The 14,618-nt window shown below is 44.0% G+C and overlaps 1 protein-coding gene across 1 annotated transcript in view; it reads right to left on the reverse strand.

Moving 5' to 3' along the window:
• Positions 1–433: 433 nt before the first annotated feature.
• The window catches only part of LOC115206876 (uncharacterized), a 35,069-nt gene continuing 20,884 nt past the window's right edge, over positions 434–14,618 (reverse strand). Inside the window, exons 2-5 of the mRNA XM_029774052.1 lie at positions 13,136–13,397; positions 1,525–1,558; positions 1,102–1,336; positions 434–834 (exon numbers count right to left, since the gene is read on the reverse strand). Coding sequence (XP_029629912.1) covers positions 434–834; positions 1,102–1,336; positions 1,525–1,558; positions 13,136–13,397 — 932 coding nt within the window. The remainder of the gene's footprint in view (positions 835–1,101; positions 1,337–1,524; positions 1,559–13,135; positions 13,398–14,618) is intronic.

Genomic DNA, 14,618 nt, shown 5'->3' on the forward strand with positions numbered 1-14,618 from the left:
CAGGGTTAGGGGCGTTACCAGACTGACAACACCCAGGGTTAGGGGCGTTACCAGACCAAACACACCCAGGGTTAGGGGCGTTACCAGACCGACAACACCCAGGGTTAGGGGCGTTACCAGAACAACAACACCTAGGGTTAGGGGCGTTACCAGAACGACAACAGTTAACAGAGAGCTATTTTATAAAGGTGGTCAGTGTGGGACAGCCCGGGTTATGCAGGGTTCAAGTTAGGATCATTAAGACTGTAAAATTCATTAACTAAACACATAGGAAGTACATGTGATCAAACAATTCAATAATGGTACAGGTTAACACTTAAAGACAACAATAGACAGGACCTTTCTAAGGCTGTTATAGATCCTATACAGTAAACAACAGTAATTCAACAAATAATATATTATCAACCGTTAACAGTTGTATTTGTTTTAGCCCTTAAAAAGCGAACCCTCCGCAATCAAAGGCATCAAAGTCGGAGTCTCCTCCCTCGAAGTCGAAACTGTTGAATTGTGGGGGGTTGTCTATGTCCTGACTACAATGGAAGGACCCACCTGACCCCCCTCCCATCTCTGAGAAGCTCCCGGCCCCCCCACCGTGGCCCAGCGGGCCCTGCTCCTGCAGGCTGGAGGCTCTGGAGTTCAGAGGGGAGGAGGGAGAGCAGGACTGGAGGTAGCCCAGAGCGGAGGAGGCTGCTGCCCCTCCCATCAGCAGACAAACCGCTCTCACCGCCCGCGCGTCGCTGCTGTTACCGTGGCGAAGACAGTCTGACGTACGGTGGGGTGGAGCTACTGATGCCACGCTACGCACGGACCGCACTGACTGTCTGTGGCCGCCCCCTAGACACACACACACACACACACACATACACACACACACACACACACACACACACACACACACACACACACACACACACACACACACACACACAAGCAAAGAAAACAAATAAAGACAAGATACAGTACAGTATACCAATGTGTGTAACCCTGACTGACCCAGGCTGATGTCTCTCTGTTAATGTCCTGACTGAACCAGGCTGATGTCTCTCTGTTAATGTCCTGACTGACCCAGGCTGTTGTCTCTCTGTTGATGTCTTGACTGACCCAGGCTGTTGTCTCTGAAGGACCCGGCCCGGGAGGCTGAGGGCGTCGTGGTGGGGGTGACGGTCGGGGTGCCAGTCGGGGTGGCGGTGGGGGTCGAGGTGCTCACTGTCGCCCGTGGCGAGGCGGTGTCCCTGTCGGTGGGAGTGTCAGGTTGGGGGTCTCTGTCTGTGATGTGGGCGGTGAGGCTCGGGGTCAGGCTCTGCTGTCTCTGCAGGACAAGCGTTGACATCACACCCTGGAGGAAACAGGAAGTCAACTACCGTCAGATAACTAACCCTGGACAGAATATAAATAACAACCGTTTTTTTTAAGGGTACCTATAAGGATTACATTACCCATACATACTGCATTCATTACCCATACATACTGCATTACCCATACATACTGCATTACCCATACATACTGCAACAGTGAGGTACTTACCTCTCTCACTTTCCTGATCAACTTCAGCCAGAGACTGTGGAAGACAAACAAACTGTCTGTTAAGGTCATGTTTACAGATCAGACCTTTAGTCTCGGCTGAAACCCTGACAAGATAAAAACAGACATCTGTTTTTAGATTAGACACTACAGCAGCCATAATCATCTGGACATACAATATTATATTAAATATTCGCCTTGCAAAAGTATTCACCCCCTAGGTGTTTTTCCTATTTTGTTGCATTACAACCTGTAATTTAAATGGATTTTTATTTGGATTTCATATAATGGACAATACACAAAATAGTAAATTGGTTGAAGTGAAATGAAAAAAATAACTTGTTTCAAAACATTCAAAAGAATTAAAAACTGAAAAGTGGTGCGTGCATATGTAATCACCCCTTTTGCTATGAAGCCCCTAAATAAGATCTGGTGCAAGCAATTACCTTCAGAAGTCACATAATTAGTTAATAAATCCTCTTTGGGCTAGGGGGCAGTATTTTCACGTCCGGATGAAAAGCGGGCCCAAAGTAAACTGCCTGCTACTCAGGCACAGAAGCTAGGATATGCATATTATTAGTAGATCTGGATAGAAAACACTCTGAAGTTTCTAAAACTGTTTGAATAATGTCTGTGAGTATAACAGAACTGATTTGACAGGCGAAACCCCGAGCACAATCCATCCAGGGAAAAACTATTTTGAGTTCAATCTGTTTTCCATTAGATTTCTATGGCAATCCCTTTTTAATAGAAATATGCTTGCATTTCCTATGGCTTCCACTAGATGTCAACAGTCTTTAGAAATTGGTTGATATTTTTCCTTTGAGAAATGAAGAAGTAGCCCTTTCCTTTCTGAGTGTAGAGCCAAGTGGACTGTTTTGTTTGGGGCGCACGACCTGGAACTCTCTCCACTTCCATTTTATCCGCTATTGAGCACAGTATATTCCGTCTTAAATTGTATCGATTATTTACATTTTAAAATATCTAAAGTTGGATTAGGAAAGTTGTTTGAAATGTTTGGACAGAGTTTACAGGTAACTTATTAGATACTTTGTAGGCATGTTGGGCGAGTTGGAAACGGTGTTTTTCTGAATCAAACGTGCCAAATAAATGGCCATTTTGGGGATATAAAGAAACAATTTATCGAACAAAAGGACCATTTGTGATGTTTATGGGACATTTTGGAGTGCCAACAGAAGAAGATCTTCAAAGGTAAGGCATAAATTATATCGTTATTTCTGACTTTTGTGTAGCACCTGCCTGGTTGAAATCTGGTCTGCATGGTCTGCTTTCGCCATAAATCCTTCTTGAAATCTGACACTGTGGCTGGATTAACAAGAAGTTAATCTTTAAACCGATGTATAACACTTGTATGATTTATGAATTCTTATTATGAGTATTTCTGTTTTTGAATTTGGCGCGCTGCAATTTCACTGGGTGTTGTCAAATCGATCCCGCTAACGGTGCACGAAGGGATCCATAAGAAGTTTTAAATAAAGTCCACGTGTGCAATCTAAGTGTCACATGATCTCAGTATATATATACCTGTTCTGAAAGGCCACAGAGTCTGCAACACCACTAAGCAATGGCCACTACCAAGCAAGCGGCACAATGAAGACCAAGGAGCTCTCCAAACGGGTCAGGGACAAAGTTGTGGAGAAGTACAGATCAGGGTTGGGTTATAAAAAAAAATCTGAATCTTTGAACATCCCACAGAGCACCATTAAATCCATTATTAAAAAGTGGAAAGAATATGGCACCACAACAAACTTGCCAAGAGAGGGCCGCCCACCAAAACTCATGGACCATGCAAGGAAAAAATTCATCAGAGGCAACAAAGAGACCAAAGATAACCCTGAAGGAGCTCCACAGCGGAGATTGGAGTATCTGTCCATAGGACCACTTTAAGCTGTACACTCCACAGAGCTGGGCATTACAGATGAATGGCCAGAAAAAAGCCATTGCTTAAAGAAAAAAATAAGCAAGCACATTTGGTGTTCGCCAAAAGGCATGTGGGAGACTCCCCAAACATATGGAAGATGGTACTCTGGTCAGATGAGACTAAAATTGAGCTTTTTGGCCATCAAGGAAAAAGCTATGTCTGACGCAAACCCAACACCTCGCATCACCCCGAGAACACCATCCCCATAGTGAAGCATGGTGGTGGCAGCATCATGCTGTGGGGATGTTTTTCCATTGGCAGGGACTGGGAGACTAGTCAGGATTTAAGGAATGATGAATGGCGCTAAATACAGGGAAATTCTTGAGGGAAACCTGTTTCAGTCTTCCAGAGATTTGAGACTGGGACAGAGGTTCACCTTCCAGCAGGACAATGACCCTAAGCATACTACTAAAGCAACACTTGAGTAATTTAAAGGGAAACATTGAAATGTCTTGGAATGGCCTTGTCAAAGCCCAGACCTCAAACCAATTGAGAATCTGTGGTATGACTTAAAGATTGCTGAGTCTTGAAGAATCGGCAAAAATCCCAGTGGCTAGATGTGCCAAATTTATAGAGACATACCCCAAGAGATTTGCAGCTGTAATTGCTGCAAAAGGTGGCTCTACAAAGTATTGACTTTGGGGGGGGGGGTGAATAGTTACGCACACTCAAGTTTTCTGTTTTTTTGTCTTATTTCTTGTTTGTTTCACAATAAAAAATAATTTGCATCTTCAAGGTGGTAGGCATGTTGTGTAAATCAAATGATACACACCCTCCAAAAATCTATTTTAATTCCAGGTTGTAAGGCAACAAAATAGGAAAAATGCCAAGGGGGGTGTCACGTCCTGACCCTAGTAAGATGTCATTTTCTATAGTCGAGTAGGTCAGGGCGTGACAGGAGGTGTTTTGTGTTTTTCGATGTTTTCTATTTCTTTGTTTGTGTTCTAGGTTTTCTATTTCTATGTTGGTTCTTTTTGGGTTGATCTCCAATTGGAGGCAGCTGGTCCTCGTTGCCTCTGATTGAAGATCATATTTAAGTAGGGGTTTTTCTTTCTGGGTTTTTGTGGGTAGTTGTTTTCCGTTTTGTCAAGTGTACCTGATGGAACTGTTGGCTGTCGTTTTTTTTATTTTTTTATTAAGTGTTTCATTAAAGAAAAGTATGAGCACTCTATACGCCGCGCCTTGGTCACCTTTAAACGACCCGTGTTACAGAACTACCCACCATGATTGGGTCAAGCGGCGTGCCCAGGCAGAAATGGACACCTGGTCACATAAGGAGTGGACGGAGAGGAGAAACTGGACTTGGGGCCAAGTAATCGAGTGATATGGGAGCCTACCTGCGAAGAACGAGAGGCATCCCCAAACATTTTTTGGGGCACACGGGTAGTTTGGCTGGGCCAGGGGTGAGGCCTGAGTCAACTCCCGGTGCTTTTTGTGGTGAGCATGTGCCTGCCTTTCGCACTCTCTCTCCAGTGCGCCTCCATAGCCCAGTACGTCCTGTGCCTGCTCCTCGCGCTCTCCCTCCAGTGCGCATCCATAGCCCAGTACGGCCGGTGCCTGCTTTGAGCACTCGGTCCTCAGTGCGTCTCCCCAGTCCGGTGAGGCCGGTTCCAGCTCCACTTACAAAGCCTCCAATGATAATCGATGGTCCGACGCCTGTAGAGATGATCCATGGCACTAAGCCTGCAGAGGTAATCCATGGCCCTGAACCTGTAGAGATAATCCTTGGCAAAAAACCTGGAGGGATTATAAATGGTCCGGAGCCTATAGGGATAAACCATGGCATGAAGCCTGCAGGAATAATCCATGGCCCGGCACCTGTAGAGATAATCCATGGTAAGAAGCCTCCAGGGATGATCCAGGGCGCGGAACCTGTAGAGATGATCCATGGCATGGAGCCAGCAGCAACGGTCACTAGTCCGGAACCTAGTATGATGCCACCCAGTCCGGAACCTCCGGTGACGTTTCTCTGTCCGGAGCCTCCAGCGACGCTCTTCAGTCCGGAGCCTCCAGCTACGCTCCCCAGTCCGGAGCCTCCAGCGACGCTCTTCAGTCCGGAGCCTCCAGCTACGCTCCCCAGTCAGGAGCCTCCAGTGACGCTCCCCAGTCCGGAGCCTCCAGCGACGCTCTTCAGTCCGGAGCCTCCTGCGACGCTCCCCAGTTCGGAGCCTCCAGCGACGCTCCCCAGTCCGGAGCCTCCAGCGACTGCCTGCAGCCCGGAGCCTTCAGCGGTGGTCTGCAGCCCGGAGCCTCCAGCGACTGCCTGCAGCCCGGAGCCTCCAGCGACGCTCCCCAGTCCGGAGCCTCCAGTGATGCTCCCCAGTCCGGAGCCTACAGCGACGCTCCCCAGTCCGGAGCCTCCAGTGACGCTCCCCAGTCCGGAGCCTCCAGCGACTGCCTGCAGCCCGGAGCCTTCAGCGGTGGTCTGCAGCCCGGAGCCTCCAGCGACTGCCTGCAGCCCGGAGCCTCCAGCGACGCTCCCCAGTCCGGAGCCTCCAGCGACTGCCTGCAGCCCGGAGCCTCCAGCGACGCTCCCCAGTCCGGAGCCTCCAGCGGCGGCCTGCAGCCCAGAACCTCCAGCAATGATTTACAGTCCGGTTCCTTCGACGACGATCCACGGTCAGCTGGTAATAAAGCAGAAGGATCAGCGGGTGGAGCGGGTAGTACGCCCCGAACCGGAGCTGCCTCCTCTGCTGGAGGTTAAGGTTATGTGGACTGCATTTGAGCTGCCATAGACAATTATCACCCTCCCTTTTGTTTTGTGTTTTTTGTTGTTGGTTTGTTGCATTCGGAGTCTTCACCTTTGGGGGGGGGGTACTGTCACGTCCTGACCGTAGTAAGATGTCATTTTCTATAGTAGAGTAGGTCAGGGCGTGACAGGGGGTGTTTTGTGTTTTTCTATGTTTTCTATTTGGGTTGATTTCCAATTGGAGGCAGCTGGTCCTCGTTGCCTCTGATTGGAGATCATATTTAAGTAGGGGTTTTTCTTCCTGGGTTTTTGTGGGTAGTTGTTTTCCGTTTTGTCAAGTCTACCTGACGGAACTTTCTGTAGATCTGACTACTATCTACTTGTGGTGTAAGAAGGGATGGAAATTAAGCTGGCCCGCTTGCGCAAGTCTAGTACCTTTTCAGACTGGGCTAGTTGAAAATGTGCCAAATTAGCCCGAGATGCAGGTGCAATTTTGTCTTTTCCATTAATCGCATAGCAGATTTCTTTGAGAAATTGTGGTATACTAGCCCTGCTGGCCAATGCCCAAAATCCTGAAACTTCATGCCTGGTTGTAAAACTGATCTCCAGTGCACAGGGCTGTCAGTGAGTAGTAACAGGAATTAGCTACTACTACTACAGAACAATTACAACAACAACTACTACTACTAATACTACTACTACGCCTACATTACTACCACCACGACTACTACTACTACTACTACACTACTACGCCTACTATGACTACTTCGACTACTACTACTACTACTACAGTACAACAACAACTACTACTACTAATATTACTTCGACACTACTACCACTACATTACTACCACCACGACTACTAATACTACTACTACATTACTACTACTATGACTACTACGACTACTACTACTAATACTACTACTACTACTACCACTACATTACTACTACTATGACTACTACTACTAGAGTACTACTACACTACTACGCCTACTTTGACTACTTCGATTACTACTACTACTACTACAGTACAACAACAACTACTACTACACTACTACATTACTACTAATATGAATACTACTACTAGAGAACTACTTCTACCACGACTACCACGACTACTATGACAACTACTACTACTACAGAACAACAACTACTACTACTACACTACCACGACTACTACTACTACTACTACTACTACTACTACACTACCACGACTACCACGACTACTATGACAACTACTACTACTACTACTACTACTACTACTACTACACTACCACGACTACTACTACTACTACTACTACTACTACTACTACTACTACTACTACTACTACACTACGACGACTACTACTACATTACTACTACGATGACTACAACTACTAGAGTTCTATGACTACTTTGACTACTACTACTACAGAACAACACCTACTACACTACAGTACTACTACTATGACTACCACTACTACACTACTACCACTACACTACTAGTACTGCTACTAGTACTAATACTACTAGTAATAGTAGTAGCACTACTACTGCTACTACTACTACTAGTACTACTACTACTACTGCTACTAGTACTACTACTACTAGTACTACTACTACTGCTACTACTACTAGTACTACTACTAATAGTAGTAGTACTCTACTGCTACTAGTACTACTACTATTGCTGCTACTACTACTACTGCTACTAGTAGTAGGAGTACTACTACTACTATTACTGCTACTACTACTAGTAGTACTACTACTACTACAGAACAACAACAACTACTACTACTACTACACTACTACGATGACTACAACTACTAGAGTTCTACGACTACTTTGACTACTTTGACTACTACTACTACAGAACAACACCTACTACTCCTACTACTACACTACTACTACTATGACTACCACTACTACACTACTACCACTACACTACTATGACTACTATGACTACTACCACTTATACTACTACTAGTACTACTACTGTTACTACTACTACTAGTACTACTACTGTTACTACTACTACTACTACTAGTAGTAGTACTACTACTACTGATACTAATACTAATACTACTAGTACTACTACTAGTAATAGTAGTAATAGTAGTAGCACTACTACTGCTACTACTACTACTACTAGTATTACTACTACTGCTACTAGTACTACTACTACTAGTACTACTACTACTGCTACTACTGCTACTACTACTGCTGCTACTACTTCTACTACTAGTAGTACTACTACTGCTACTAGTACTACAACTATTGCTGCTACTACTACTACTACTAGTACTACTACTGCTACTACTACTATTGCTACTACTACTACTACTAGTATTACTACTACTAGTAATACTACTGCTACTACTACTACTACTGCTACTACTACTACTACTACTACTACTACTAGTATAACTTATGTATGAGAGAAGCTTTAAGTGAGAGGTTTAAAGCTTTAATATTTAATCATTTGTAATCCATGGCTTCTGGTTGGGGTATGTACGTACGATCATCGATGCACTTATTGATGAAGCCAATGACAGATGTGGTGTACTCCTCAATGCCATTGGAGGAATCCTGGAACATATTCCAGTCTGTGCTAGCAAAACAGTCCTGTAGTTTAGCATCTGCTTCATCTTACCACTTTTTATTGATTGAGTCACTGCTGCTTCCTGCTTTAATTTTTGCTTGTAAGCAGGAATCAGGAGGATGGAATTATGGTCAGATCTGCCAAATGGAAGGCGAGGGAGAGCTTTGTATGTGTCTCTGTGTGTGGAGTAAAGGTGATTCAGAGTATCATTGATGCAATGGTAGCTAAACTGGGGAGAGGTCTGTCCGAGATATAGAGCTGCTCTGTATTCTTAATATGACGATCAACTAAACAAGTACCCAAGGCCTTTTATCACACCTAGACTACTGCCCAGTTATATGGTTAAGTGCCACAAAGAAGAACATAGACAAATTCTAGTTGGCCCTGAACAGAGCAGGCCCTTAAATGTACACGGAGGGACAATATCAATAACCTGCATGGCAATCTCTCCTGGCTCAAAGTAAAGATTTACTACATCACAACTTGTCTTAATGACAGGGTTTTGACGTGTTGAAAGCATCTAACACAGCTAACACAACCTCATCAACTTATACATACCCCACAAGACATGCCACCAGGGGTCTTTTCACAGTTTCTTAAGTCCAGAACAGACTCTGGTGAAACATGCAGTACTATATTGAGCCATTACTAGGGCTGTTGCGGACAGACTGTCATGAGTCATGACTGCAGTAAAATTCTACGTGACCATTGAGTCATGTTAATCTCCTCTTATGCACTCTGGACAGACGTTGGTAGTACCCAAACTGGCAAACAATCATCAGGTCCTAATGGCCTGGTACTCAGGGCTCTAACTACCATCAGGTCCTAATGGCCTGGTACTCAGGGCTCTAATGACCATCAGGTCCTAATGGCCTGGTACTCAGGGCTCTAACTACCATCAGGTTCTAATGGCCTGGTACTCAGGGCTCTAACTACCATCAGGTCCTATGGCCTGGTACTCAGGGCTATATCGTCCCTCTAACCACTCTGACATCAATGCAAATGCTATCGAAAATCACATCATCAAAACAGTATTGTGCTTTTTAAAACTCACCTCACTGTGAATGATCAATTTGAAGAAAGAAAGTTCAACAACAAGTTGAAACTGAGTGGAAAACATGGTCGTTGTTTGAATGACAAGGTGACACCTTTCTAAGGTGATTATTCATTCAAAAACATCCATAAACATATTAGACCTTATGCATATTCATAGGCCTATATATGAGCCCAAGCCCCCCCCCCCCAAAAACCTGAATTAAAATAATGATTGTCTAGCCTAAATTAAACAAAATCAGAGTTTTCCTATAATTTGTATTTGATTTTGATTAGCGTAGCAATAAGGATTTAATTAAAAAAAATTTTTTTTTATATTTGTATAATTTATTGGCTGACACATTACCTTTAGCTACAGAATATCTCACCACTGTGTTTCCATCTCCTCCTCTCTCCTTCATTCCTTTCTCCAGCGCACAGAGAGAGAGGCGCTTTAAGGAAATATCTTACGCTGTGAAAACAATGTTACTATGGACGTTCCTGAACACATTTCACTTGGTTTCCCCAAATGAAGCACTGCAGGAACAGGGTTGGAGAGCCCATGGCATACAGAGTACTGGGTAGCTACAGGAACAGGGTAGGAGAGCCCATGACATACAGAGTTTGGGCGGAATAACACCTGTAGTGGCAGCGAAATAACCTGAGTAGTGTACCTGACATGTAGTGTACCTGACATGTAGTGTACCTGACATGTAGTGTACCTGACATGTAGTGTACCTGACATGTAGTGTACCTGACATGTAGTGTACTAGTGTACCTGACATGTAGTGTACCTGACATGTAGTGTACCTGACATGTAGCGTACCTGACATGTAGTGTACCTGACATGTAGTGTACCTGACATGTAGTGTACCTGACATGAGGGAAAAACGTACCGGAGGGAAAGTGGCCTCCATTCAGTATTTCAGTGCATAATGAATTGTTAATATACATCATTATTGATGACATGTATTTTTCTTCTTGACCCTGTTTCTGCCCATTTCATAAATCAAAACTAATTTTACATATTAGTAAAGACAATATTCAACTGAGAATAGCCTGATGGGTGAAAATGTGATTACTTGATGAGAGAACAGCTTGTGCAGCCTGAGACCAGGGACAGAGAGCAAACTTCCTGAAATCATCAATAGTCTATAGTCCCACCATGTAGCCTGAGACCAGGAACAGAGAGCAAATTTACTAAAATCATCAATAGTCTATAGTCCCACCATGCAGCCTGAGACCAGGGACAGAGAGCAAACGTCCTGAAATCATCAATAGTCTATAGTCCCACCATGCAGCCTGAGACCAGGGACAGAGAGCAAACTTCCTGAAATCATCAATAGTCTATAGTCCCACCATGCAGCCTGAGACCAGGGACAGAGAGCAAACTTCCTGAAATCATCAATAGTCTATAGTCCCACCATGCAGCCTGAGACCAGGAACAGAGAGCAAACTTCCTGAAATCATCAATAGTCTATAGTCCCACCATGCAGCCTGAGACCAGGAACAGAGAGCAAACGTCCTGAAATCATCAATAGTCTATAGTCCCACCATGCAGCCTGAGACCAGGAACAGAGAGCAAATTTACTAAAATCATCAATAGTCTATAGTCCCACCATGCAACCGATATATCTTTTGATTTCTAACACATTCTAAGGTTTGGATCATTTACAACTGAAGTTGCCAAATAACTCCAAATCTAGTATATAGGACTTGTTTCAAATGATCACTTTTATGCTCAACATATCCACTTCATATGCGCACTCTCGCTTCGGGACAAACATATTTTCAATTTTATTCTTATTACTGTAAAATCATATAATATAAAATAATGGCACGGGACTTATAAGCATATCTTGTCAGATAAATAAATAAACAAGCCTACAGCCTATATCATGGAGAATAGCCAGATAACATACAGTATCTAGTCTGATAAATGAACAAGTCTACAGTCTATATCATAGCCAGATAACATACAGTATCTAGTCTGATAAATGAACAAGTCTACAGTCTATATCATGGATCATAGCCAGATAACATACAGTATCTAGTCTGATAAATGAACAAGTCTACAGTCTATATCATAACCAGATAACATACAGTATCTAGTCTGATAAATGAACAAGTCTACAGTCTATATCATAGCCAGATAACATACAGTATCTAGTCTGATAAATGAACAAGCCTACAGTCTATATCATAGCCAGATAACATACAGTATCTAGTCTGATAAATGAACAAGTCTACAGTCTATATCATTGCCAGATAACATACAGTATCTATTCTGATAAATGAACAAGTCTACAGTCTATATCATGGAGAATAGCCAGATAACATACAGTATCTAGTCTGATAAATGAACAAGTCTACAGTCTATATCATAGCCAGATAACATACAGTATCTAGTCTGATAAATGAAGAAGCCTACAGCCTATATCATGGAGAATAGCCAGATAACATACAGTATCTAGTCTGATAAATAAACAAGTCTACAGTCTATATCATAGCCAGATAACATACAGTATCTAGTCTGATAAATGAACAAGCCTACAGTCTATATCATAGCCAGATAACATACAGTATCTAGTCTGATAAATGAACAAGTCTACAGTCTATATCATAGCCAGATAACATACAGTATCTAGTCTGATAAATGAACAAGTCTACAGTCTATATCATAGCCAGATAACATACAGTATCTAGTCTGATAAATGAACAAGTCTACAGTCTATATCATAGCCAGATAACATACAGTATCTAGTCTGATAAATGAACAAGTCTACAGTCTATATCATAGAGAATAGCCAGATAACATACAGTATCTAGTCTGATAAATGAACAAGTCTACAGTCTATATCATGGATCATAGCCAGATAACATACAGTAGGACAACTGATATTCTGTTCTTCTGAAATACATTTTCTTCATCATGTTTCTTTAGACCTAAAATAAATAATGGATTTATTGTGATGGTGTTTTATTACATTGATTTATAAGACTTTTTTAAATGTAGCTGTTTCAAAGGCATCAGTGGCTTGTATATGTGTGGAGGCTTTATTTATGATGTAGGCTGTTGTTGTGTTTTGTTGTGATGTAATTGTTTTAACCCTTAATGGACCCCAGGATCCTAATAAATACTGAATACTACTACTACTACTACTACTACTACTACTACTGCAGTACTACTACTACAACAACAACTACCAGTACTACTACTACTACTACTACTACTACTACTACTACTACTACTACTACTACTGCTACTACTACTACTTCTAATACTACTACAGTACAACAAGAACAAGCACAACAACTACCACTTCTACTTCTACTACTACTACTACAACTATTACAGTACTGCTACAAACCTGCAGTCCTCTGGGCTGTCAGCCAGTAGTAACAGGAACTTTTCCTGGGGCAGGATGAGGGCGAAGCAGCAGTCTCTCCTTCCCCCTGGGGGAAGCCGTGGTAGGTCCAGGATCTCCCTGCCCTCTACGATGGCCTCACAGTTCCACTGCAGTGCCACCACCTGGTCAGGAGGACTCTCTGCATCGCGACACACCCTCAGACTGCCTTCTACTGTCAGCACCAGGTAGCGCTCCTTCCACTGCTTAAACAGCTTGAAACCACCTGAAGGTGGGGTGGGGGGTGGGGGGTGGGGGGAGTAAAGGAAGGAAGAGGACCCAAGGATAGTAAAGTGTGTGCTATAATTCAACAGTCCACAGTAGCACTGCTGGAACAAGGGACTACAGACAGACAGACAGTGGAGGAGATGGGTGATTCTCATGAAACAAGTTATAACCATGACAGTAGCAAAATGAGTTAGAAAACCAAGGTGCATCTGCAACAATCAACTTCCATTTTCAGTCAGGGTTGGTTACTAGTTAGAGTACTGGGGGTCAGGGTTGGGAAGGTTACTAGTTAGAGTCCTGGGGGTCAGGGTTGGGTAGGTTACTAGTTAGAGTACTGGGGGTCAGGGTTGGGAAGGTTACTAGTTAGAGTACTGGGGGTCAGGGTTGGGAAGGTTACTAGTTAGAGTCCTGGGGGTCAGGGTTGGGAAGGTTACTAGTTAGAGTCCTGGGGGTCAGGGTTGGGAAGGTTACTAGTTAGTGTCCTGGGGGTCAGGGTTGGGAAGGTTACTAGTTAGAGTCCTGGGGGTCAGGGTTGGGAAGGTTACTAGTTAGAGTACTGGGGGTCAGGGTTGGGAAGGTTACTAGTTAGAGTCCTGGGGGTCAGGGTTGGGAAGGTTACTAGTTAGAGTCCTGGGGGTCAGGGTTGGGAAGGTTACTAGTTAGTGTCCTGGGGGTCAGGGTTGGGAAGGTTACTAGTTAGAGTCCTGGGGGTCAGGGTTGGGAAGGTTACTAGTTAGAGTCCTGGTGGTCAGGGTTGGGTAGGTTACTAGTTAGAGTCCTGGGGTTCAGGGTTGGGAAGGTTACTAGTTAGAGTCCTGGGGGTCAGGGTAGGTTACTAGTTAGAGTCCTGGGGGTCGGGAAGGTAACTAGTTAGAGTCCTGGGGTCAGGATTGGTTACTAGTTAGAGTCCTGGGGGTCAGGGTTGGTTACTAGTTAGATTCCTGGGGGTCAGGGTTGGGAAGATTACAAGTTAGAGTCCTGGGGGTCAGGGTTGGTTACTAGTTAGAGTACTGGGGGTTGGGTAGGTTACTAGTTAGAGTACTGGGGGTCAGGGTTGGGTAGGTTACTAGTTAGAGTACTGGGGGTCAGGGTTGGGAAGGTTACTAGTTAGAGTCCTGGGGGTCAGGGTTGGGTAGGTTACTAGTTAGAGTACTGGGGGTCAGGGTTGGGTAGGTTACTAGTTAGAGTCCTGGGGGTCAGGGTAGGTTACTAGTTAGAG

Source organism: Salmo trutta, chromosome 13 (genome assembly GCF_901001165.1).
Source record: "Salmo trutta chromosome 13, fSalTru1.1, whole genome shotgun sequence".
Lineage (NCBI taxonomy): Eukaryota > Metazoa > Chordata > Actinopteri > Salmoniformes > Salmonidae > Salmo > Salmo trutta.